General features: G+C 53.6%; 1 protein-coding gene and 1 long non-coding RNA gene across 6 annotated transcripts; one reads left to right on the top strand and one right to left on the bottom strand.

Annotated features, from left to right (window-relative positions):
- Nucleotides 1-2: 2 nt before the first annotated feature.
- On the bottom strand, nucleotides 3-19,799 carry Wnt11 (Wnt family member 11). 5 transcript variants are annotated; one of them, XM_006229718.5, is made up of 6 exons: nucleotides 19,544-19,799; nucleotides 15,763-15,945; nucleotides 8,355-8,590; nucleotides 6,587-6,864; nucleotides 3,781-4,073; nucleotides 701-1,440 (listed from the first exon to the last, which is right to left on the bottom strand). In XM_006229718.5, exons 2-6 carry the CDS (start codon nucleotides 15,843-15,845, stop codon nucleotides 1,266-1,268), a joined length of 1,065 nt encoding a protein of 354 aa, XP_006229780.1. In that variant the 5' UTR covers nucleotides 15,846-15,945; nucleotides 19,544-19,799; the 3' UTR covers nucleotides 701-1,265. The 5 variants fall into 5 exon arrangements, with proteins under 5 accessions (NP_536326.1, XP_006229780.1, XP_063126241.1 ...); XM_063270171.1 differs by lacking the exon at nucleotides 19,544-19,799 and adding an exon at nucleotides 18,717-18,907; XM_006229720.5 differs by lacking the exon at nucleotides 19,544-19,799 and adding an exon at nucleotides 17,795-18,045.
- Nucleotides 18,803-24,168, top strand: LOC134485157 (uncharacterized). Its single transcript, XR_010063119.1, has 2 exons — nucleotides 18,803-18,914; nucleotides 19,321-24,168. It is a non-coding gene; the product is annotated as an uncharacterized LOC134485157 (long non-coding RNA).
- The last annotated feature ends 1,663 nt before the right edge of the window (nucleotides 24,169-25,831 follow it).

Raw genomic sequence — 25,831 nt, 5'->3', positions numbered from 1 at the left:
ATGACAAAGGTGACTCTGCAGCCTGGCCTCCCCCAGAACCCTAGGTCCTAACATCTGCTCATTTCCACATGGGATTCCACCCTGCACCTCAGTCCACACCGCTGCCCAAATCAGATCCCCACCATTTCCCTAACCCCACCTGCAGCTGGCCTCCCTCTTCCCCCACCCCCCCAAACCCAAACAGTCCTTCCTGGCCCACCTGGCCCACAACTGTGAAAGGGAAGAGGTCCTGCTGGTCCCTGCGTCTTAGCACATCAGCAGCCACAACCCCTGTTCAGGCATGCGCTGTGAGCCTGGGCCTTTCCCAACTTCCAGGCTCAGTCACTGCCAGCCCAGCCTCATAGATATGGTATGGGCTGGTCCCACCATCCAGGATCCCACCAAACTCCACCAGCGTGGCCTTCCTAAGGTCTCAGCTTTCTTGCAGCAAGCTTAATGGGTCTGAAACCGTGGCCAATGACTGTGCTGTAAGAATGTCCCTGAGGAATAAAGATACTGCCAACCGGGTTTATGTTTCAAGACGTCTGTCCTCACCCTTGACCAACAGATCACAGACAGGGAAACAGGCCAGGACCAGGTCGGAGGACTGGGTGGAGCTCGGACATCAATGGGAGGCCGCCCTGCCTGGAAACTGGAGAGTCCTCCTGCCAGCCCAGGATCTGCTGGGTTCACTTGAGGAGGGCAGAGATTTGAGAGCAGGTTCGGGGCTTGCTCAGCATTTATTTCACACACTCGTTTAAAATATATAATCATTATATATTTATATATATAATATATAAGGAGGAATTGAAGTGAGCCACCCCAAAGAAAAAAGCTATATTTTATAAATATTTCTTGTAGCTCCCACATCCCACAGGAGAGGGGAAGGAAAATAAAAATTTACAACCCAAGTTAGTGGTTCCATGTGGTGGGCACAGGGTCCCGAAGAACATTCCAGAAAGCTGGTCTTCCTGGCCTTGAAAGGTCAAATACACACAGTCTTACCCATCCCTGCCCTGACTTCTTGGAGCAGCCTGGAAGGCAACATGTGGGCACTCAGGCCCCAGGCTGCCAGGTTATTTTTAATCCTATCAGTTTCCTTTGATGCCCCGGCTCTCCCAGGGCGACCAGGCCTCCTGTTGTGGTGGCTTCCAAGTGGAGTCACAGCACAAGCCGCCTCCCACGCCTGGCATCTGGCATCTGCAGGGAAGTCCACCGGGGTCTCCAGGCCCTTGAGCGGGTCCTCAGAGAAGCAGCGCCCCTCCACGGGGGCGGAGCATACAGTCTCACTTGCAGACGTAGCGCTCCACTGTGCGCTCGCACCTGCGGCAGGTGACGTAGCAGCACCAGTGGTACTTGCAGTGACATCGCTCCACCACTCTGTCCGTGTAGGGGTTGTAGCCACGCCCACAGCACATGAGGTCGCAGCTGTCACTGCCGTTGGAGGTCTTGTTGCACTGCCTGGAGGTGGGAACAGGAGGTCAGCGGGTGCCCATCACCTCCAGCACCCTCCTCTCCCTGCCGAGTAGCCTGCAGCTCTAAGAAGGCGGAATCAATCTTCGGGGAAACTGAGGCTTTCCTGGTCCCTAAATTCCCCGTGTTTCCAATAAGCCATGGTGGAACTCTTGAGACTATTTTATCTCTAAGTTGTCTGGATTCCTTTTTTTTTCTCCCTACTTCTAAATCCCAGAGGAACCCTCAACTCAGTGTCTATTGTGTGTAGTATATAGTATATGTGTACTACAGATGTGTGCATGCATTTATTTGGAGGTCGAGGTCCACACTGAACGTCTTACTTAGGGGAGAGGGGTGAGCGGTCTGGGTGCCAATGATGAGAAAGAGAACTTTTGCTTGGCACGGATTCCAGTGAGAGCAACTGCTACACTGCACTGCATGTTCCACTGGGGCTGTCTCTGTCTCTTCCACTGTCTGTCAGTCTCTGTATCTATCTATGTATCTATGAACCTAACTACCTACCTATCTACCTACGTATGTATGCATGTATGAATTATGTATGTATTATGTATCCATCCATCCATCCATTGAGAAAGAGTCTCAAGCCAGAACTCAGGGATCCGCTTGGACAGTGAGTTTCGGGGAACCCTCCTATCCCTGCTCCCACCTCACTGTTAAGAGTTGCAGGTCCCCACCAGATCCTCGTGCTTCGAGGCTTTACCACACAGTACCCTGCCTCCACAGTTAATCGTTCATGATGCTGCTATGGAGATGAGCGCCATCTTCACAGTTAAAACTCCCGGGATACAATCTGGAACACTAAAAACAGCCCAGGAGGCAAGATGGGCCTGGGCACTTTGTCTGCTGAGTGCTGGCCTACAGGTGTCCAAGGGAGCCTGCAGTGACTCATCTCCCTAGAGGCATCCCCGTGCCCTTCTGTTTGTGAGGCAGATAGTGCCAGGGTGGCAGTTGCTCTCACTGGAATCAGTGACAAGCAAGAACTGGCTCCAAGACCACTGCTCATTCCTCCCCTAAGCTCTGGCAGTGGGTAAGGAGCTGGGGAAAGTCTCCATGAAAGTCTGTCTCCCTGCTGCCATGTCCCCGACTAGTGAAGACTATTCAGGTGGACGGTCTTCCAGCAGGGCCAGAGCTGAAGAAGAGCTGTGTCTGTGGGATACGGTTGGGGGCTGAGGAATCAGGCAGGAAACTGACCCACTGTCAATGGACAGAGTTTTCCACTGAAGCAAGGCTCATTCCATAGCCCTCTGGGGGCCCCGTGCCCAGCCCCTCTGTGTAATAGAATCATCTCCTTTTCTCTGCGCTCACACTCTCCCTGCTGCTTCAAACCAGACTCCCGTTCCTTCCTGTCTCCTTTGCCTGACCCATTCCATCTCCACTCGGCCGACCCCCTCAATCTGGCCTCCAGATGGGAGCCTGGGCCTCTTCCTCACAGAGCCCTGGCCTATGGGGACAGACCCCCAAACCATCCCTCCCCTCTCACAGGCAAGACCGTGGGCTGCAGAGGAAGCAGATGCTGGCTGGGCACCAACTATGTGCCAGACACGTTCCCAGACACCCGCTCTCTGCTCCGTATTTCCCTAACCTTGTGCACACCAGCTTTGTGGAATGCTATTAGGGGCTCCTTAATAAAAGATTTCCCTGGCTGTGTACCTCTGGGAAACTCTGTTTAATCAAGTCCTTAGCAGAGGCTCCCTCAGGCTTTGGGGATGACCAGAGAGTTTCCCAGGTGCATCTGATCACAGACCTTTCTTCCCTGGGTTTCCATGAACCATCTTTGGGAACAGCACTACCTGGCACACGGTAAGTCTGCACTGTAACCATTGGCGTGGGTTCCTTCCTTGTCTTTTCTGTCTCCCTATCCAGAGCTAGGGCTGGGGCAGCTGTGGGCCTAAACCAGGTAGACTCCAAATGGACATGGGAGGCTGGCACTTATATGAAGACAAAGGAGTATCCTCTCTACAGAAGCTCATTTGCTCCGTTTCAGGTACTTCCTGTGCTGCCTTAGATTTGATGCTGTCCGCACTTTTGTGCCTCTCAGTTCCTCCTTTGTCCAGTGAGGGTGGGCATTTATCTTTCACCTGTTCATGGGACATTTACTGAGCTCCTGTTCCATGTTAGGCAGCCCTTCATGTTCCCTGTCATTCTGTCTGCTATTGTTACTTCCTATCTAGGGAGAAGGTGGAGCCACCAGCCTCTAACCCCAGAGTTCCACTAGTCTCCCTGAACCTCTGCCCTCTATTAGGCACGAGCTCCACCCTCCAAATGCCTGTTGAGTGGCCGCTGTGGCTGGCCCAGCCCTGAGTGCAACACTTGTGTGGCACTTACCTGTCTTGGGTCCCATGGGATCCCACCTTCTCATTCTTCATGCAGAAGTCAGGAGAACTCTGTAGATACACTAGTTCTGAGTCCTTCACGGGCCGGATATCCAGGTCCTTGGGCACCAAGTGCTTGCGGGTGCCCATAGGCCGGTGTACCACTTTCGTGGCTGACAGGTAGCGGGTCTTGAGGTCAGCAGCCACATCCCGGAGCTCTTGTAGCCCCTTCCAACAGGTGCGGATGGAGCAGGAGCCAGATACCCCATGGCACTTACACTTCGTTTCCAGGGAGGCACGTAGAGCCTGCAGACAGTCAGGATGTCAGCGAGGTGGCCAGAAACCTTCCCTGGCCTGTCAGTACCCTGACCCCCCTACTCCATGCCTGGGTGTTCTCAGGGATTCGTGTCCCACTGAAGTCTCAGGGATGGAGCATTTGACTCTAAAGCTAGGAGGAGTTGGGGGTCATGCTTTATTCCAGAGCAGCTAAGAGGGGCAGGCAGGAAGAGAGTGGTCTTTGTGGGGGATAACAGATGCCACCTCTCAGATATCAATTCTGAACAAATGCTCTAACACAACCACCATAGTCCATCCGGGAGACTCACTCTTTCCCCTCTCCTAAACAGGAAGGCTCTAAGAGATGACACCTAGGCTTTCAGTTAGAAAATTGTGGGACTGGGATTTGAACCTGAGTCTGACGGTAATTCCAAAGCTGTGATTTTTCAATTATTCCATGCCTCCTCTCTCCCACAAAACCAGGACTCACTAGAGGCTTGCCAGAAGAGCAGCAAGAAAAAGAGGAGCAAGAAGGAAGGCAGCTGGGGAGGGATGGGGTAGACAGAAGGGGACAGTGTGAGTGTTGGTAGCATCTCCTTCAGGGCCCACCCACAGGCTGCCAGGTGACCCTCTGTCACCACTCAGAACCTCTGCTCTATGGTACAAAGCTGACATTCGGCTGCTACCTGGTAGAATGCTGAAAGGGTTAAACGGGCCGGACTGAAGGGGTGTGTGAGTTATAACAGCTTAAGTCAATATTGGCTCTGAACGTGCAGTTTAAATCAGAGCTTCGGGGGAAACTGGAAACCTTTGGGCTAGGCCCTTAGGTAGGCCCTGGTCTGAGATATGACTCTTCCCCATAGGCCTGTTTCCTGTTGGTTTCTGAAACGCAGAGGTTAGACATCTTCTAAAGTCCCTTCTATTGGGCTCTTCAAACTCTCTCCTATTCACAGAACACTTCCCCCTCTCTTGTCCTGCAAGGGTCATGGGTCACCTGGACTCATACTCTGCATCAAACTGAGGCTATGGTCGTCATGGCTTTGCCCCAATCCCTCTGTTGGAGAGCTAGACAAAGTGTCAGGGATCTCCTTATTGTTGCAACAGGAAGAAGCATACTAGGTATAGAGTCTAGAACTTGCTGGAAACCTAGGAGGGAGAAGTTCCTTGAGTCAGGTGGGGGAAGGGTGAATACTCATGGGCAGGTGCTAAACTGCCTAGTCCTGGGGTCATTTAATCCTCACACAGCCCCAGACTACTGGAGACCAGCATTAGCCTTTTGCATGTGGCTCCACGAGCAGGCCTGATGTGCCCTGAGATGGAAGCCAAGCATCCTCTTGCACAGCACAGGAGTTCAGAGGGAGTGCATCCTGGTTGGAGGCTGGGGTTGCCATAGATAGCAGAGGGGCTGGGTAAAGAGAGCTCTCTGGGTTCCTACAGTGGAACAAGCCCCAGAGCTGAAAGGCAGGAGCCCTAAGTCCCTGGCTAGGCTCTAAAATCCATAGTGTGATTTGGCCTCAGTTTTCCTAGACCGTCCAGGGGTGTCCCGGACATTCAAGCGTCCTGACATGACAGACCACAGTGACAGGGGAAGAGGTGTAGGTTCCACAGATTCAGCTCCCTCAGGCCACATGTTCCTGGCTGAGCCACCCTGGCTAAATTGTGTGAGAGATGCCTTCTGCACAGGACTCTCATGCTGGGGCTGTTTCCTTATCAGCGGAAGGGACAACAGGACTTTCTGGGAGCTGTTCTGGGATCCCGGGAGAAAAGAGTCAAGCACATTTGCACATCATGGATTGGTTTTCAATTTTGAAAAAAATGAGGCAGGGGCTGGCTGGCTCATTCAACAAGTAAAGATGATTTCTGCCAAGCCTGCCAATCTGAGTTGGATCCCTAGAACCCAGTAGAAGAGATCCAACCCAACCCTTCCCGAGTTGTACTCTTATCTTACACACACACACACACACACACACACACACACACACACACACACAAAACACACACACACACACATATTTAATTTGGCACGTTCACTCTCACACTCACCCAGTCTTCTGTGCAGTAACTGGGAAATGGGGAGACACTGGTAGCACATGATGGGAGCTGCGCTCTCAGGTAGCACATGATGGGAGCTGTGCTCTCAGCACATGATAGGAGCTGTGCTCTCATGGCAGTGTGGAATCCCTTTCCTCATTACAAAGACATGATTTGGTGCAAAGCCTGTGGTCCAGCCCCTTCCCTGTCCTGAAGGAAGGCTGAGCTGCTTGCAAGAGAGCCCACCCTGTTACTACTTTATAATTGGGAAGGAAGCTCAGGGCCAAAGGCAGAACCCAGAGCTCTGGGCTCCTAGTTAACTGTTCCCTCTGCTAGGAGCACCTGAATCTTGGAGACTCCCTAAAGGAGAAGGGGCAGGTGAGCCCAAGTTCTAGAGAGGAGGAGCAGCAGGGTCCCAGTCCATCCCCTCTCCCACCCCCTTGTGGGGCCCACTCTGGCCCTTCTCCAGCCAGTGGCCCAGGCACACCCTCGGGGCGGGTGGGGGTGGTTACCTGTCTCCCCACTTCACTGTTGTGTAGACGCATCAGTTTATTGGCTTGGGATCCTGTTTTTTTCACCTTCATAGGAGCATCGGAAAACTTGGCCCCCATGAGGAGACCGTAGCTGAGGTTGTCCGCACATCCTCCCCAGCGGTTCCCGGGCCCGGGTGGCTCACCTGGGACAGGGCCGCAGGAGCAGCCGGGCAGGTCGCCAGAGGTGCAGGCCCGGGCGATGGTGTGACTGATGGTGGCGGCCGACAGGGCATACACGAAGGCTGACTCCCGGGTACCTGTGGGAGAGGTCAGGGTCAACAAGTAGGCTCGCTCAGAATCCAGAAGGAGGTCAGATGTGGGGCCAGGACGGCCTGGAATGGGGTGGGAAGTCATCTTACTGCACCCATCTTGTTGAGCAACACACAGGGAGCCAGCTGTCACCAGAGCAGTCCAGGAGATAGGAAGGGCTACTAGCCTGCTACTTGAAGCCCACAGCATTCCATGATGCCCCTCACAAAGTGTCAGGGGGTGTTTTACATAAGCAAAGGCCTTAGTCCCCTGATCCCTTGCAGGAAATCAGGATTTAGAAACCTAGTCTTTGCAGGTAGACCCTCACTGCTAAGATGGGGCCATAGGGTCACGTGTCCTCAGAGTAGGAGGGAACTAGAGATACACAGCACGGGAGGAGGGAGAGCAGCATATGACACACGGGCTGTGTGGTGTGATATAGTTGTGGGTCAGGGTACTGCCGGATGCCCACAGACACCAGGAGCTCCCCAGGGCCTTGCTGACAATTCATACACAGACTCCCAGCCTCTGGGACCACGAGACAGTTCTTTTCTTTCCTGCTTTTGTTTGTTTCTGGTTTCCATTTTGTCTTAAACAGAGCCTTGCTATGCAGCCCAGGTTACCCTGGAGCTATCTTACAACCTCTCAAGTACTGGGATGGCAGTCTGGATACTACTCACAACTGAGTTTCCATTGTTTGAGTTCAGACAGTATACAGGACAAGAGCACTGTGATAGAAGCCCCAATAAGCATACACTGGCTGTAGTCAGTGAGCTCCCACCCCGTTCCAGGGTGTCCTGGCCCCCCATCTGAATCCTGACTCTGTCTCTTAACTGGTAGTCACCACTCCCATAGAGCCTCAGTTTCCCTATCTGCAGAGCCCACCTGAGAAGGCTTGCCTAACTGACATTCAGGCATCTCAGCAAGGAGGGAGACTGCTATCACGGAGAGCCAGTGAGGTTCCTGTCCCTGGCATTATCCTCTGTGTGCGCTCAGGTCCCCATACACTCCTCTGGGAAGCCTGCTTCAAAGCTATCTGCTACCCCTGACTACTTTGTGCATCGAAACAGTTGCTGCCAACCAGGTTTGCCTAGGTCAGCCTGCCTGCCCAGGGGTAGGCTATCCAGGCTATCCAGCAGTCTCATTATATTGATGTGGCTTTCAGCACAGCAGGCAGCCACCTTGGTACTGTCTACGGCAATACCCCTCCTACATCAGTGCATTATAGCACATGTGTATCCTGGAGTGTTCTTCGGGCCACTGTATGTGCTGATATATTCATTCACTAATGTTTATTCATTCTTCAATTCGTGCCTGAAACCCATATCTAAGATTGACTCATTCGCTCAAGCGTCCACCGAGCCACGGCTTATCCATCTGTGTAACCATCCATCTATTCATTCATCCGTCCACCCATGAATCCACGCACCTATCCAAACACACAGAGCTTCCTCCTGGATCCTCCCACCACAGCAGTGCGGCGCCCCAGAGCTCATACCTCTCTCCAGGTCAAGCAGGTAGTTGGGGGCGAGCTCGATGGAGGAGCAGTTCCAGCGCATGTCAGCGAAGGCCCGGCGGCAGGCCTTCATGGCCTCCCGTGCTGCATGCACAATGGTGCGCATGAGCTCCAGGTTGCTCCGGCAGAGCTGCACCTGCGCAGACACCAGGCCCTCCAGCTGTTTACAGTGTTGCGTCTGATTCAGTGCCAGGGCCGCCGGAGTCTTGGACAATGCCCTGCATATCCCGAAAACAACCAACGGGAGAAAGACAGGGTGTGAGAGGCGTTCAGCACTCCCCTCCACAGATTTTGAGTCACTTTTGCAAGGAGCCAAGAAACCAAGAAGCAAAGCGCCACGCCGCAGAGAAATGGTTTGCCTGCCCTAGCCCACCCACCACCTGCGACCTGGGGCGTGACACTGCCCCTTTCTGGGTCTTAAGCCATAATTCTAGCACGAGATCACATCTCTTATTTTGACTGAATTGTATAAATGTCTTAGAATGAACACATTTGCAATCTGTGAGGCACTGCCAGGTGCTGCCTGGATTCTCCTGGTCATGAACCACTCCCCCCATCCCATCCGTTCATGCAGCACATGCAGCACTGGTAGCCGTGTGCCAGAACCCTGGAAACTGCTGAGTCTCATAATAACCACACGTGCTATTAATTAAGTCCTTTTGCTATTGCGCACCGTGAATTAAGAGCTTTACACCATGACTGCATTGACTTCTACACCCATTTATCGCCATTGTAAAGTCCACGACTGTGCAAAGCATTGCTATTCGACAATGCAAGGACACTCAATTTTAGAGTGATCTAGAATTTAGAAAATGCAATATCAAGTCCAGACCTTCAGTGATCTCTGGACTTGCATGCTACATGTATCTGGTGGGGATCTGGTGATACGGGGACTTCCCTCCCACCGTGCCTTTGCCCACGGTTGTCCTGATGCCAACCTTTTCCTTCCTGTTCCCAACGGAATAAAAGAACTTCTACTCGGTGACGAAATGGCGACTAAGCACGGAGACTTCCCAGCCTCCTTTGGCTACAAACATGGCATAGACCCTTTCTTCCAGGAGCCCCTAACCTAAAAGGCTACAAAAGCCCATCAGCAGTTAGACATCAAGGCCCCAGAGGTCCAGCTGTATGTATGGCTCGCCTAGGGAAAGACACAAGCTTGAGACACCGTTGTGTGACTTGAGCAAATCACCCAACCTCTCTGGGCCTCATGGCCCTCATCTGCTTCAAATATCATTTCTACCTCAAAAGACAATGGCTTATGGTTCATCCCAAGTACCTGGGAGGTAAAGGCAGGTGGATCCCTGAGTTTAGGCCAACATGATCTACAGAGCAAGTTCCAGAACACCAGGGCTATAGAGACAGGTTACACCCTTTCCCCCCACAAGGCAATGGAGAGGCTTAAGATAATGTACTCATGTCAGGCATGGTGACACATGCCTGTGATCCCAGAATTGGGTATCTCGGTCCATTGCTAAGGGAATCTTAAATCCAAAAGAGTGGGGGTTGGGGATTTAGCTCAGTGGTAGAGCGCTTGCCTAGGAAGCGCAAGGCCCTGGGTTCGGTCCCCAGCTCTGAAAAAAAGAACCAAAAAAAAAAAAAAAAAAATCCAAAAGAGTGAAGAGACCTGATTTCCTCTGTGGGCCGTGTGTGTGTGTGTGTGTGTGTGTGTGTGTGTGTGTGTGTGTGTTATACAGCTTTTCCTTTTTGAACAACTACAAAATGCTGGCGAAGGCCAAATGAGGTCATCCTTGGATAAACTGGCTTCTTCCTGCCTCCCTCTGCCATACTCTGCCCACCATACCCCTCTCCCTCCCACACACACAGCCCCAATACAGAACCTAATATAGACCCAGGAAGCAAACCCTGAGGGCAGAAGGCCCAGCCTGACATTTGTGGTTAGGTTGCCTTAACTAACCTGAGGTCAAAGGTGAGTGTACTGAGCTATGTCCCCTCCTGCAGCCCTGGCCCATAGCGAAGGAACAGGCAGGGTGTGTCTCTCAAGTAGCTTCCTGGTCTAGGCAGATCCATTTGGCCTGTGAAGCCTACCTGTGTGGGCTCAGATCAGAAAGGCAAATGGCCCTGGTGTGGCTCTTCCTCTCAGCACACCTGGGCTCTCCGAAGCCTAGGTGTCCAGCTCTCCCAACATGGTCAGCAAGGCTTGCCTGCCTCCCCTCGGCGGGTTGTGAGCAAGCCCTTCATTATTCCTGGTTGCTTGCTGTTTCTTCCCTCCCCACCTGGCTGTTTGCTATGGTTAAAGTGGAACGTTTACAAGGGTCAGAGGTACACAGCCCATGCAAGTATCATGGTCATCTTCTTGGCATTACCCTGGATGCCTGCTCACCAAAAAGTAGGTATTAGCCAAGAAGTGGAGGACTCATGGAGTCCTTCCCAATGGGCAGTGCTGCAGGTCTGGACCTACTCTGAGGCCCAGCACCCAGTGCACCCCAGTACCTAGGGTTCACTGGTGGGGGGATCTGGGGAACTCTGCTTCCCTAACCCCCTGTCTACTTTCCTCTGAAATGCCCAGGCTAAAGGGATTCAGTCTAGGAGGGGACCTCCCATCGGGAAGTATCTCACTGGGATACTTGAAGCTCTTCCTATGCACCTGGAAGTGAGGCAGGCAGAGTACAGACCCCTGTTGGGGACAGAGGGACATGAACATCCACAGGACCATCAGGAACAGCTGGCACAACAATAGACCTACCTCCCCACCCCCAAGCACTGCAAGGGCTTCCCAGGCATCCGCTGATTAGCGGTAATGACCTGGGTAAGGGAAGCCCCTTGGGGAGGCAATCAGGACTAAAGCAGAGGCGGGGGAGCCACCGTGGACAGCTCGAAAGCTGGCCTGCTCCAGAATACCCCTAATTGGAAACATTTCAGTTTATCTAGGAGCGGGGATGTGGGGGAGAGGATGCAGGCGAGGACAGGAGGGAACAGAGAGTTCACTGGGGAGTCTATGCCATGGGTTGAGAGAGACGTCCCTCACTCAGAAGTTGGGGTTCTTCTGGTTCAAGCTGAGGCTCAGTTACACGTTCAGGCCATCTCCAGTGCCCAGCCTCAGTTTCGCAGTGTATAGCACTCAATGCTCACAGTTCTGGGAGAGCATTTCCCAGTGACACAGCTGGGAAGTCACCTTCCAAAGTCCTCACTAAGCCATAGACTTCCATCCATCTCTTACCCACTGATCCTGTCTCCCTGTCTACCCCTACTCCACCGTAAGGCTCTGCACACTCATTGCCTCTCCTTCCTCACACCACAGGGCTTCTTTCTCGGCCAGTCAGTCATGAGGGGTCTTTCTGGGTTGCCAGCAGCTTTGTGTCCAGACAGTTCTGTGGTACCTGACTCAGGTAAGGCCCCCTTCCAGAAAGGCCTTCCTTATGGCCCTGCTCTTTACTGCCTTGGGTGGCCTGTGCCAAAGTCTTTGTCATTCTGCGGTCTGGGTCTCACACTGCTAAGTGAAACCAAACTATTTGTCTTGGGCAACGCTGGACTCCAAAGACCACAGAAGCATACCCAGACTTGGCCTGGCAGTGGGTTGACTCTGACAGCAAAAACTCCACTCGTAAAAGTAGGAGACCATGGTCAGGGATTTGGCCTGCTTCAGGCTCCTCAAGGCCAGTCAGAGAAGGTGGCTCTGTGTTTATGTTTCTGGGGGTCCTGCTGACCCCAGGAAGGTGGGAGAAACTATTCACTAAAACTATTTAGCCCACCTACTGACCAGGCTTTGAGATATCCTGGACCGCATCACAGACTGTTACGCATGAAGCAGGAAAAAATAGAGCCGGTCTATGCCAACCAGGCAAGGTCAGGCTTTCTCTTTACTTCTCTCTGCCCCCAGGGGTGGCCTTGGGGAGATTTCCACCTGATAACAAGTTGGAATTCCTCAATGATGTCCTAGGTCTAAAAACCAGGGCTCTTCAGGACACCAGGCTAGGTGGAGGATGAAGCTATCGGCTCCAAGGAGAAGGACCAGCGAGCAGAGGCACCAGAACCTCCCCAGGAACTTGTCTTAGAATCTTAGGACCACGATGAACAGGGCCAGCTCCTTCCCTGCACTGCACAGCTGGGACAACTGCACTGGACGAAGGGTTGGTAGCCTGTAAGCTGTGCATCCAATCCTGTAGCAGGCACTGCCTAAACCGCAGAAGTCCCTGCCTGACTCCATAGTCACAAGATCACCCTTAAAAAGAACTCTAACTGGTTGCCTTGGTCAGACACATGCTAGTCAAAGAGCGGAAAGAAGATTCCATGTACTATCAACCCCGTTGGGGGGAGAGCAGAACTTGCCCTCTTCTCTGTGTAGCTTATTAGAGGCAGAATCCAGTTAGAAGCTAGACCTCCCAGGCCTCAGGCTAGGACCTCTTCCAGCCTGTGTCAGAGGTGAGAAGCTGAGGTACAGGGAGGCTGAAGTCTTGCCCAAGGTCTGCCTGGGAGAGAGTAACCACTTAAGCTAAGCATGGATTCCTAGGCTGGCGCTCTTTCTGCCCCACTTCAGAGCAGCTGCATTCCTGCTAGAGCCTCTTAAGACTCTTCCTAGAGAGGCCCCGCCCTTGCTGAGTGGCAGGCTCAGGACGGCCAGCTGCGGAGAGAGGACAGACTCTCAAAGTCCCTTAGCTGGCCAGGGGTCTTTCCTCCCCAACCCCTCCACCAGAGGGAGCAAGAGGCTTACATCTGCCCCTGCTCCCCACCCCTCCCCCAAACACACACACTTGACCCATCCTTGTTCCCCCCAACCCCTGCCTCTGGCTTTGGAGATAATGCTCAAAGTTCTCAGTGTATCACTAGGCAGTCAGGTCCTGACCCTGCTCCTCAGTCCCCGGCCCCACCTGTTTAAGGTTGTCTGTCCCAGAAGCCCACCAGGTGGGCACCTCAGGCCACTAAGTCACATCTGGTTTCAGTTCTCATGCCAAATGTCCCTTTCATCTCCAGGTCACTTTCCAAGCCCGAGCACGTGGTCCCCAGGACTGCCCCAGGACAGTTGGCCCTGACGAGTCCCCACACCCCATTGCACAACTATCCTGGGATTTCCTTCTATCAAGTTCTCAACCCAAAAGACCTGCTCTACTCCTCATTGGCTATGATCTCTGCTGAAGATCCTCCAAGGTGTTCCTTTCCTCTGCTGTGCAGAAGGGCTCAGGGAAGCGGAACACACAGCATGGACTGGGAGGCTGAAGAGAAGCCATATGTATGTTGAAAATAGCACCGAGCACCTAGCACTCAGTTACCGGCACCCAGCACTCAGTTACCGGCACCCAGCACCCAGCCAGGCTGCATCTGTGTGAGCAAGTGCCTATGCCCACTCCCACTCTTCCCCCTATGGACGGGGTACTGAACCCGGGGCCTCACAGTGCTGGACTGTATTCCCAACCCTTATTATTATTTTTAGATTTTAAGACAAGAGTCTCACAAAGTTGCTCTAGCTGGCTCTGAATGCATCTGTACCTTGGCTAGGCACTGAACTTGTCCTCCTGCCTCAGCCTCTTCAGAGCTGAGATTACTGGCCTCTGCCACCAAGCCTAGCTACACGATTGTTAAGCTTCACCTCTCCTGGGTCTTTTATTTCCCAGCTGTAGTAATAGTTCAACCATTATCAGGGGTTAGCCTCTAAAGTCCTCTGCTTGGGTTCTGTCTGATCTCAAAGCCACAGAGCCAGGGTGTGACCTTGAGGGCGTTACTTACTTACCTTCTTCACACGTAACTTCCTCATTGTGAAGCAATGTCTGTCACCTACCACGCGGAGTGTTAACAAATCAGATAGAGGCCTGTGAGTCTCAGAGCTGTAATAGGACACCCTGTGGCCCCTGCTCCCTGCAGGGGACAGGGGATGCTCTTCCTCCTGCCTGGGACACCTGCTTCACATTCCACCCCTGCCCATCAAGTCCTCCCTGGGGGATGTCTTGAACACAGACACTGAGCTGTGCCCATTTGTGTCATGGTGGAGAGAAGTTGGGTGTTGCTCTCAGCCAGTCACCTACCGACCCCATGCCCAGCACGTGTCAGCTAGGGGCCGTGTGAGTCCCATCCACCCTAGAACCTCAGGACTCCCTTCTTAGGGCAGGTAAGTGGGGGCGAGAGTTGTGTCCCCAGACTCTGTGAACAAAGCAAGTCATCCAAGCCTGGTTTTCAGCCATGAAGCTCCCTGTACTACCCAGCAAACCCTTCCCTTCTCACCTCATCCCCTGGTCTGTAAAACAACAGTGGTGACTGAAGGGGGCTTCCCTCCCTGACTCGTGCCCAACAGCAGCAGCAGGAGGTAGAAGGAACCTGGCCCAGGACTGACCCCCTTTCTTGTAAAACAGAAGCACAAGAAGATGGGATTTCCCTCCCGAATTATTTAACTAATAACTCAGCACCAGAAAGGGCTGGACCAATGACCTCCAGACTGTTTTCCAGCGGTCCAATGTGTTACCGGAATCCCCTGTTCCAAGCTAATCCATCAGTGTCCATAATCTATCTATCCCTTGTTTTATCTGCAGGCTCCTTAACCATGACCCAAGCAAGGCAGACATTACCGTTCCTGACTCTCCCACCCCGGCACTGTACTCTGAGACCCTCCTCCATACCTCCTACCTGCCAACCCCCCCCCCACTTCTGCAGCCAAAGTGGCAACCCCTAGAAAATCTCTGTAACCCACATGGATGACTCAACGAGGCTGCCCTCCTCCGAGCCCCGGAGCCTCCACTCTTACAGCTCCTGGAAAGTTATTTACAGCCGGGGCTTATCTCTCCCAGCCCAGGGGCAGCTCCTTCAGGAAGGGGCTGCCTTTCCCCTCATCCGACTCCTTCCACACTGCTTACTGCAACGGGAGGAATTAGCGCTGCATGAGGAAACCAGGAAAATTGCCCCCAGCGACATTTATCCTTCTAGGACACCCTTCATGTGTGCACACAGTCTCTGGACGTTCTGAAGCTCCCTGGGGAGTCTCCAATCAGATCCCAGTAAGCCAGCACTAGCTATCCTTCTGACAAATCTAATACAGGGAGGCCCCAGAAGGTAGTGCTAGAGTGACACTTTCTTCAATGTCCCCAGGTGGAGGGGGTCAAAACTCTCTTTGTAGACCTCCTGGAGGCTGACAGGTTATGATCCTGAGCTGCCCGCCTCTGTCCTGCACTGAGCAGAACCTCTCTGGGTTGTGCCTCTTGGAGAGTATGTTTCCGCAGTCCCTCACTGGCCTTTGAGCAACCCTGGCCTGATGAGAAAATCCGCTCACCCACATCGCAAGCCGGTGGAGGGTAAGAACAGCATATCACAGAAGAGGTCGCTGAATTAAGAAAGGCTCGCCCAAGACGCCCAAGCCAACTTAGCCTCGCAGATTTTGGTGCGCTCAGCCAACCTTTCCAACTTCTCTCCCCATAGCCCTTTGGAGTGAAAACGGAGTCCTACTTACAGCCACTTGATGCCATAGCACACACCGGTGTGGAGCGCCAGGGCGAAGAGAAGAGCCTCGCAGACCTGCGGCCGCGCCCTCATCGTCGCGCGTGCCCGGCGCTCCCGGGGGTCGCACCCTGCAGAAGCCGCGCCGAACTCCGCCGCCTGCAGGCCACCGCCGCCCGTCCTGCGCGCACGCCGCCTGCAATCACGGAGAACAGGGCGGCGGGTTAAGGCGGCGCGCGGGCTGGGAGGCGTTTTATTCAAATTACAAAGGAGGGGTCGGGCCGAGGAGGCTGTGCGAAGAAGGCGTTCGCTCTCTCCCCGAGACCCGCCGGCGTCGGGCTCGGATTAGGTGAGATCCGAGAGCGGCCGAGGGCGTGTCGCCCAGCAGATCAGGGCTGAACCACCCAGGAAGGACAGGGTGAAGCAGATCGGAGGTTCTGGAGGAGACCCAGCAGTTAGCCTGGGGAGGACCGCAAGGCGAAGACCCCACCACCACTACCATTACCAACAGCAGCGCAAAACCAAACTGAGTAGCGACCGCAAGGAGAGGAACCAGGGTCTCGGACTGAGGCAGCTATCGGGGAAATGATTTGGGCTCCTATTCTAAGCCACGATATCGATTATTAGTTTTGCAGCTTTAATGAGTTTCCGGTCATCGCTCGGCGAACTGGGTAATCTGAGCAGGATTCCCCTTTTACGGAGGACAGTCTACTCCTCGTGTGGCTATCTTTGTTCCTCTCAGCCCCGTGGTGGGTATTGTCACCCCATCCATTTCAGATGAGGAAACCGAGGCCCAAAGATGTGGAAATATCTGTTCAGTTAGTAGGCTGTTCAATTAGTGAGCACCCGTCTGGTGCTGGACCGTTGGGTTATCTTGTCTACCTGTGCCGGGGGAGCTAAGGACAAGGAGAAACCAAGACGGTGCTTCCTGTGGGCATACTCTTCAGTATGGAAAGGGAAACCTCAAAAATGGATGGTGGTGGATGCTCTTTACCCACGGAAGGATCTGCAGAGCCCGGAAGAACTACTTCAGATTCCCACTTTAGTGCCTTGGTCCGGACTAGGCACCGCCAGAGTTCCCTAGTGGAGCAGGCCCGCAAGACGCAGATTCCGACCGCCAGGCGGCGAGCTAGGGCCGCGGAGGATCCGCTACCCCGCCCGCTTGCAGCCCGCGGAGCTGCTTTCTGAGTCTTACCCTCTCTCATCATTCTCACCTCATTAACTCCCTTCCAGGCTTCTCCCAAATTTACCAACACCTGGCATTCGCCCCGAGTCATACACAGCCCCTCTCCCCTCTGGAGCAGCAAGGACAAAGGGATTCCTTCCAAAAGGGTCTATAGAGTCTGAAGAAGGAGGTGCCAGACTTGGGGGGGGGGGTGTTGCTAAGGGCGGGGGTCCTCTGGAACAGGGAAGAGTGGTTCTCATCTGGCTCTCTGACTTTGGGTAGTTTCAACCACCCCAGCCTTAGTTTTTCCTTTAATTAAAAAATAAAGAACTGGACTCCAGCTTTCTGATCTTCATCTGATCGTCTCTCTGTATTCACTATTATGCCTGTGTAGCCTGTGTACCTCTATGTGTTTCAAATGTACAGGCTGGAACACACACATACACACACACACACACGCACGCGCGCGCGCGCGCGCTTGCTTTTGAAATATCATAGTTTTCTGGGGCCTTCTGGCAGAATCCAGAGAAATCCAAGCAGAAAACCTTGAATCATGCCCCCCTCCTCCACAGTATCCCCCCAAGTCTGAAATGCTTGGCACAAACACGAGTCCAAGCTGAGTCTCAACGGGATTTTTGGTGCGGTCTGAATCTTTCTCTCACCTCTTCTGTATCAAGATCTTTCCCTCCCTACTGGAAGTTTACACACTTCCCCCCAAAACAGAAAAATATCTGCAGGATCAGATCCCGGAGGTGGGGGGTGCTCAAAATACCAGTCATTGTCTCTTTGTTCTCTCCTAAAGTGTGGGATCCCCGAAGGCGCCCAGAATTTCTAAGTGGAAAGGGAAGGGCAAGTCGCAGAAGGAATCTCGAGGACTTACAGCAGGGGTATTAATGTCCAACTCAATGTTCCCAGTTAAAGGAGAGGTAGCCCAAATCGCACAGCAGTCGGGGACCCAGGCCTCCAGCTACTCCCTGTTTTTCCCAGAAGCTCCAGCGGCCCTAGATTTCTCCTTCCGTCACCCGGCGCTTTGCTGAAAAGGCACCTTGGCCTCTGCATACTGATATTATTCTTGTCCTACGCCTTGCGAGCCGCTGGGTCACCCTCACCTTGCGCCCTGAGGGTCAGAGCGCATTCGCCGCTGGAAGTCCCCGGTCCGCCAGGGGGCGCTAAGCCTGGGTTCAAAGAAAGATCTGCCCCCGCCTCACACAGTGGGACTTCGGGCTCTACTGTTCCCGTCTTGGATGAAACGCAGAATGACTTCCCTCTTGGCCTTGGTTATCCCAAAAGACTTGTTTGCGTTAGCTCTGAACTAACTACGCAACCTCTTGGCTCAGACTGGGCGCCCAGCCTGCAATGGGGACAGTCTCATAGTGGGCCCGCGGAAACAAGCAGTGCTTACAGATAGAGAAAGAGAGAGCAATTCTTGATACTTCTTCTTGGACAATAAGTCTAAGATACCCAGCTAGCAGCAGTCTCAAGAAAGAGTCTCCCGGGGCTGTGCAAATGTCGAGCACCACGGGCCCTGTGGCCCAGTCCCGGGCCGCCAACAGGTGATCTTAAAGCTTGGGGAGCTCTAAAAACTTTACTTTAGATAACCTTCCCGCTCAGTCTATCCGGCAAGGATTGGCCGAGCCTCTCTCAACCCGGGTGTGTTATGCTGGCCCCAGATTTGGTGCTGCGCACCGGAACAATCTCCGCACCAGTATAGTGACCAAGTGGACTGCTCCAAAAGCCTGGCCGCGCAGCACTCAAAACGAAACGGGTGCGACAGGGACGCCGAGCGACAGCTTCAAGGTTACCTGCGAAGTTGCAGTGAGCTCAGCTTTAAGCTCAGCGGGAGAGTCTGTCAAGACCTTCTCTGTTGCTCCAGGTCACCGCGGAGACGCGGTGTTTGAAAAGCGGATGAGGAGAGTGCAGAACTCCTTCCACCCGCTGGAGCTGCTTCCTTCCCAAAGACTGTAGGGGACACCGAGGCACTTCAGTGCCACGGATGAAAGGTACTGGGCTGGAACTAAGCCAGATGTTCGGAGCGGCTCCAGATGTGTCGCAGGGCGGGGTCAGGACTCTCTTCCCCAGTCCCAGCCCCCAACCTGGAGCTGAGGTCGGTAAACAAACTTGCTCCCCCTTCCCAGCTGCCTCTACGAGCCCTTCTCACCTCCCCGAGCTCTTCACCTCCAGCTCTGGCCGGAGCTATGGACTTCACAGCCTTTTGTCCCCCTTTCTCGCCTCCTCACACACACCCTCTGTCGCGGAATCCAAATCTCCCCCCACCCCCGGGATGGCTCGGGCGTGACCTCATCAACCCGCAGACTGCGAGGGAGGGGACCAAGTCCTGGGATGGGGGACAGGACGGAAGAGCTGGGGGAGAACTGAAGGAATCATACAACCCACCCCATCTTTCAGCCACGAGTCCCTTAGTCCCAGGGTCGTCCAGGCTGTTGCGTTCCGCCAAGGAGTTACTCGGAATGTTGCGGAGCAGAGAGGTGAGGAAAGGAGAGCGACGAAGGCCACTTTGGTTTGCTTCCCCAGGAGTGGGTGCCCTATTAATAAGGAGGTCTCTTGGGCTCAGCCGCCCCTCTCCCTACCCAGCGAGTCCCTGGTTAACATTTGCCACGGATCTGCTCACCTTTGGGGCGCTCTCCCGGCGCGACCAGCGTGCTCCCGCAGCCCCGGCCGCCCTCAGGAGTTGAGAGTGCGGTGCCCCGCCGGCGGGAGCGCCAAGGATTGCTTCTTCCAGACGCGGCACAGCAGGGAGCGGGGGATCCGGCAACCCGGGCGCAGACGCAGCTGCTGTCGGTTGCGCTCGGCTCTCCGGCCAGGCCCCTGCGGATCTCCGGAGCTCTCTCCTGCCCGGCACGATCTGCGGCGCCGGCCGGCCCAAGCGCTTTATAAGGCGCGGACCGCCGCTTTGATCCGCCCACGTCAGCGCGCCGAATCCCCACCCGGTGGCTCGCGCGGGGCGGGGGCGGGGTCCCCATGACGCCTCGGACCCGCGGCGCCCGCTCGGCGCTCCCGGACACTTTGCACCCTATTGCCGTACGGAAGGGAATTTGCTCGCCACGGCTAGTGTTGAAAGCATGCCTGTTGTGTGCCAGCGGCGCGCGGGGCTCAGGGAAGGCCCACCTCCGAAGTTAGTAATAACCAGCCAGAGGGTCTGACTTGAATCAGAGTGCGGAGGCCAGTGTTACTAAATGCGTTTGCCACTTACTTGCTTCAGGAGTTGGGGGGTCTTGAGCCCTGCATTTCTGCTGTGGTCCTAGAAGGTTCATTGGGCCATCTTTCTAGACATCTCAGAGGGACGCTCACTTTTTTTTTTTTTTTTCGGAGCTGGGGACCGAACCCAGGGCCTTGCTCTTGCTAGGCAAGCGCTCTACCACTGAGCTAAATCCCCAACCCCGGGACGCTCACTTTTAAGAGGTGCTAGGGCTCTGCTATGAGAAGTGCATCTTAAAGTGGCTCCAAGTAGGCTGTGTCTTATATTCCAGCTTGGTTGCAGGGGAGTCTTGTGGGCAAACCCAGCGGGCTGTAGGGGCTCTGTCCCAGCAGAGGACCAGGTTTGAAAAGCTAACCGGCACTGGAGAAGGCTTCCCTTGAGTGTAGTCCTGCCTCTGAGTTAATCCTGCTCTCCACCCCTAACCCCTTCAATTGTTCTTCCTTTACTAGACACCGACCGAGGTCAGCCTTATTTCCCTCTGCTGTGGTTCTGCCAGTTTCTGCTTTCCTCACTCTAGAATTTTCGACATCAGAATGTGCTCAGGGGCTATCTAGCTCATTAGTAGAAAGGGAAGCAGAGGCGAGGAAAAGGGGCTTCCCTAAAATCTCCCAGGCTGTCTGCTACCTTTGTAGCTGCTGCTGAAGTCCCCAGCCTTCTGAGGGTACACAAACTCCCCCCAACACACACACATACAGAGGGGGGGAAGGGAGGGAGGGAGAGGGGGAGAGGGGGAGAGGGAGAGGTGCACCCACAATCCACAATAGCCCTAAAGTCTTCTGGCCATACCAGCCATCTCGCCCTCGGGCTGGGACATATCACAATGTCACATATAAACACACTATCAGGATATCTGTATACATCACATGCTCACATATCCAGTAGCACATAGGTGTGCAGTAGTCATATACATGTACTAGGTTGCTACTCATCACACAGAGTGCCCACAAACAGTTCATTCACAAACATACAACTTTCCACACACAGCATGCAGCACCGAACACACACATACTACATACACAAATAAGAATAATCTATGAACACGAGAACACTACAAAGCTTGGCCATCAACATTGACCAGACCAGGGCACTAAGTCAGTCCCATTATCAAAACTGTGGGATGGCAGTGGGAGCTTTATGTGCGGCACACAGGAGCCCGGGGAAGGGTAAGACTTTCCCTCAGAAGGCTGGGGATCAAGGCAATGGTGGCCAAGAGCTGACTTGTCCTTAGCTCCCCTGACACCAGAGACACCACAGTCAAAGCCATTCCGGGTGGCCTCTGTGCTCCAAGAAGCAAGCCAACAGTCTCCAAACATTTTCATGAATAGTACTTCAGCTGGCTTCCGGTTGAATGGGAGTGGGAAGCAATTAGGAATTACAATATAGACCTCAGATTGCACCCCAGCACCATGCTGACACCTGAATCCCTGGCACCTGGGGATCACCGGAAGTAGAGGCGAGAGTGTGCTAGGAGTGTGTGAGCGCCTGTTGCAGAAATGCTAATGTCAACACAGTCCATTTGGGACTCCAGCAGAATTTTCCTGGTTCTGTTTCGAGTTGTGTGATCTTGAGTGAGTTCCTTAAATTCTCCTGTACTTAGTTTTCTTAATCATAAAATAGGAATAATATAACCACACAAGATCATCTATATTCTCCATGGTCAGGATTAATATCTCAGATTTTTGAGCCAAGGCTCAAACGGAAGTTGCTGGAAAGCACTGAGCTAATCCCCAGACCCAGACATCCCCTGCTCAGAGTCAGTATGGCACTGGCTGCAGAAATCCTGTAAGAGAAGAGTGAGCTCCCTTGACTCCTAGGGACTGATGGGGGCCAGGAGCCAGTTCTAGGTCTCCTGAAGCCCAGCCCGTGGCCCCTCCCAACTACTTCGACCTGGTGGGTGAAGAACAGGGCACAGGTCAGGCAGGGCACCTCAACCTAGGTGGGATGGAGCAGTGCTAAGGGGGAGATGCCGAAACCTTGGCTTGAGAGTCAGAGGGGATCCAGACCAAGCCTGCCTTCCCTGCAGCCCAGTCTCCCACTTCCGTGAAAAGGAGAATTTTATCATCCTCCCTTGGATGCTTGGTAAGTGGTTTATCATCGTTAGGGCCATTAACTTCTCTCCTTCCCTATTCACCCCCTTCCCTGCCAAGAGTTCCTCAAAGGTCACTGTCAGAAGGCCTGTGCTGGACACCTAGGCCTTGGGCTCCAATTCAATGGGGACAGGACTCCCAGCATGGCAGGGCAGGACAGCATGTCACACTCTTGCTGCTAGGAGCACTTGTGCTGTCCTTCTCTGACACCAGAGTGATAGTTTATCTGGTCGGTCAAGTCCACCTTGCAGACAGCTTGCTGCTACTCACAACTTTGCAGCCTCACCCTGCATGTGCCTTACCCAGGGAGGCACCAGCTGTAGTTCAGACTGTCATGCTGGACCCCCCCCCACACACACCCACACACTGACCCCTCTATTCACTTCTGCTAAAGCCTTGGATATGGTGGGGTCTGGATGGCTGTTTCCAGACAACAGGTAGGAGAGCTGCAGAACTCAGCACTGGTTTCCTCTCTCTCTCTCTCTCTCTCTCTCTCTCTCTCTCTCTCTCTCTCTCTCAAGCTAGACAACCTCCAAGGGCCTCTCTGGCTCTAGAACCCAAGTCCTAACTCTATAGCAAAAGATGAATCAGGGATAGGATGCAGGGAGGAAAGAAAAGAAAGAAGAAAGGGAGGGATAGGGAGGGGAAGGAAAGGACACAGGGACACAGTTATTCTTCATCTCCTGACTCCTAGAGATTCCCGATCTCAAGCCTGGATGAACCTGGCAGACACCAGACACCTTCACTGAGGGACACAGAGTTGTGCTTTGACAAAGGTCTGTGTAGGGAGCAGAGGAACATGCATCTGAGCAGAGGGGTTCAGCTTAGGATGCCTCGAGGTCAAACCTCCTAGACATAGGAGAGGTACACTAAGTAGCCACCATGTCACCAAATCCCCCTGGGCCTGGGGCTCACACTGATTTCCTCTGCTTACCTGCTGTGGGACTCGGAGGAAGTGGCGCCACCTGATCTTTCCTTCATCATTCGCAATGGGGAAACAGCAGCCAGCGCCCTCTGAAGGCTTCTGGGAGATAATCAAATAGGAGGTGTGTGTGTGTGTGTGTGTGTGTGTGTGTGTGTGTGTGTGTGTTCCTCTATATGTGTGCGACCCACTACACACACATCCCAGACCTGTCTCTGAGTGAGCCCACCAAGCCCCAGGCCTGCAGAGAGGTTGTGCAAGAGGCCTGCAAACCTGGTTCTGCCCACCGCCTGGGAGGGGCCTGTCCTCCTCTTCAGGGCCACAGGGGAGGTGTTATTATTCTCTAGCACCCCAGGATAGGGTGGGGAGAGGCTGCTTTCCTGGGTGCACATGACAAAGCACTGCCCGTCATGTCTGCTGAGCCGTCACTTCTGAAAGCCACTTTCAGCGCTCATTGTTGAATGGCCACGGTGGCTGTGCAGGAGACAATGCTTGTGTTTTTTAGGCCTCTGTCAGTTCCCAGAGAGAAGCTGGACCACGTCTGGTGCACCTACAAGGAGCTCTGGGCAGGAGACTTGAGCAGCTGAGACCTGGAGGAAGAGTTGTTACCATCATTCTCTGAAGCTACCCAGCCTTGGCCTTGCTCTTGCTCCTCCTTTGGGAATTGACTGTGACAGCCCCAGGTAGAAATTCCAGTCAGAGACCTTTCCCCTCTGGTCTATGTGTCAGTCCCAGAGAAGGGGCTGGCTGACTGCTTGGTCACGTGTCCTCTGAGTGAAAGTTGGTGAGAAAATGCTGGGAAGGACCAGGAGCTCCTGTTACCAGAAGAGGACCAGGAAGCACGGAGCCACCAGGCATGTGTCTGGGTGCAGTTTCTTCTGCCATCAAGACTCTGCTTCCACACTTTGAGTAAAAGCCAGTGTGTCAGTCTGGGCCTAGCTTAAAGATACAGAGTGGAGGCTCGAGGGTAGACAGCTAAGGACTGAATCCTGTGAAATCATGAGCTGAAATAAATCTCCCTTCCATGACATTGTTGTCCCCAACTACCTATCACAGGCACGAGAAAGCTGACTAGCTCACCTGGCCACAAGTGAAGTCTGCCCTTCCACTCTTGATCTGGGCTGCCCTGATATTGTTTGTTCAGTGTGGCAAAGAAAAACTGGAGCTCAGTCCCCAGGTTGTAGAAACTTCCCTCTCAGCTCTTGGGGATAGGGGTGTGGGTGGGGTGTGGGATTGGGAGGTAGATACTGAGCTACGTGAAACAAACAGGTTCAGTGAGAAGATAGGGCTGAATATAGTCCGGGGGTCAGAGAACTTTCTGCTCATGGACAAGGGGCAGAAACCCCCCAGCACCCACGTGAAAGGCCAGTCAGTGTGCTTCTCCTACTCAGTTGTTGGGGATCGAGGCAGGAGGGTCTCTGACGTTTGCTGGACACCAGCACAGGTCTAAATGTGAAACCCAATTATAAGGGCATGGGCATAAAGTGACATGTAGTGGCCTCTGTGTGCACACGTTCTATGTATATAACACACACACACAGACACACACACACACACACACACGAAAACAGTGGACAAGCTAAAATATGCAATTATTGTGTATAACTATAAATATGTAGTTTCTCTGTCTCAGCATCTCAAGAATAGGCCACTCTCGCAGCCCTAAGGTGGCCACTGATCTGAGGGGGACATGGGACCAGTGGTGCTGCATCCCTTGTGTGATATCAGAGCCAGACAAAGGCTGGTTGCCCCATAGTGCCACAAGAGAGAGTCAACATCCCTCAGCCAGCCCTGCTCACGAATCCCAGGGCAGGATTTCCACACCTTCCACCCTCTAACACAGTCTCTACTATTATGGTCTGGTTCTGTCTGCAAGAGGAGCCTCTGGAGTCTAAAGCAAAACCCCACAACTTTCTTCTCAGGATCCCCTTTTCTATATGATTGTGCTTGGGGCATCACAGGGGTCTCTGGTCTTTGTGCCTCAGTCTCCATACAGCCGGTATGCCCACTGAGGCCTAAGCTCAGGCGGGCTCTGCCAACTCTCTGTACGGATCGCCCTTGTGCCTGAGTCTTGGCTCTCACCTGGAAAACAGGAGTAAATTTTACCACCTAGGTTTGCAAGTGGGGCTGAGAAGAGATGATGGATGTGGAAGGCTGGGCTGTAACAGCTCCCTGATAAAGGCTAGTTCCTCTTCTGCCAGGTACATAAACCATTCCAGATGGGAAACTTGCTGGCTCATCTGTAGGTGGGAGAGGAGCTGTCTGTCAGCAGGCTGGTGGGGGAGGGGCACTTAGCGGGGAGCAGGAGGAGCACAGACAAGTGGGGGAAGCATGGTGTCAGGAAGGGCAAATCCATAGCTCCAAGCTGCCAGTCTGAAGAAGGGTGGGAGGCATTACACACCAGGCTCAGGGTCTGCTCCAGCAACAGGAGACAGGGATGTCTCCAGACAGAGGGGCAAGGTCAGACACAGTTTGCCTCTGGTCTGGGAGTCTTGGACCTGGGGAAGGCATGGGACATCTGGAATAATGGGCACATTTGTGGGAAGCAGGCCCTTGACCTTCTACCTTCGTGCCTCTCTATCTTTAGGCTAGGGAGAGACTGAGAAGCCAAATGCACAGCCAGAGAACAGGGTAGACCAGAGAGTAGGATAACCTTTCCTACATGGTGGGGAATCACAGGCTCCTTTCTAG

Source organism: Rattus norvegicus, chromosome 1 (assembly GCF_036323735.1).
Source record: "Rattus norvegicus strain BN/NHsdMcwi chromosome 1, GRCr8, whole genome shotgun sequence".
In the NCBI taxonomy this organism is placed as follows: Eukaryota; Metazoa; Chordata; class Mammalia; order Rodentia; family Muridae; genus Rattus; species Rattus norvegicus.
The sequence above is the reverse complement of the archived record's forward strand: the minus strand, read 5'-3'. Positions and strand labels throughout refer to the sequence as shown.

Coding starts and splice junctions, on each gene's coding strand:
- Wnt11 (XM_006229718.5), bottom strand. CDS start 15,845: ATGAGGGCGCGGCCGCAGGTCTGCGAGGCTCTTCTCTTCGCCCTGGCG. Junction 8,591..15,762: donor TGCTATGGCATCAAGTGGCT/GTAAGTAGGACT, acceptor CGGGATATGCAG/GGCATTGTCCAAGACTCCGG. Junction 4,074..6,586: donor ACAGTGAAGTGGGGAGACAG/GTAACCACCCCC, acceptor GACTGTCTGCAG/GCTCTACGTGCCTCCCTGGA.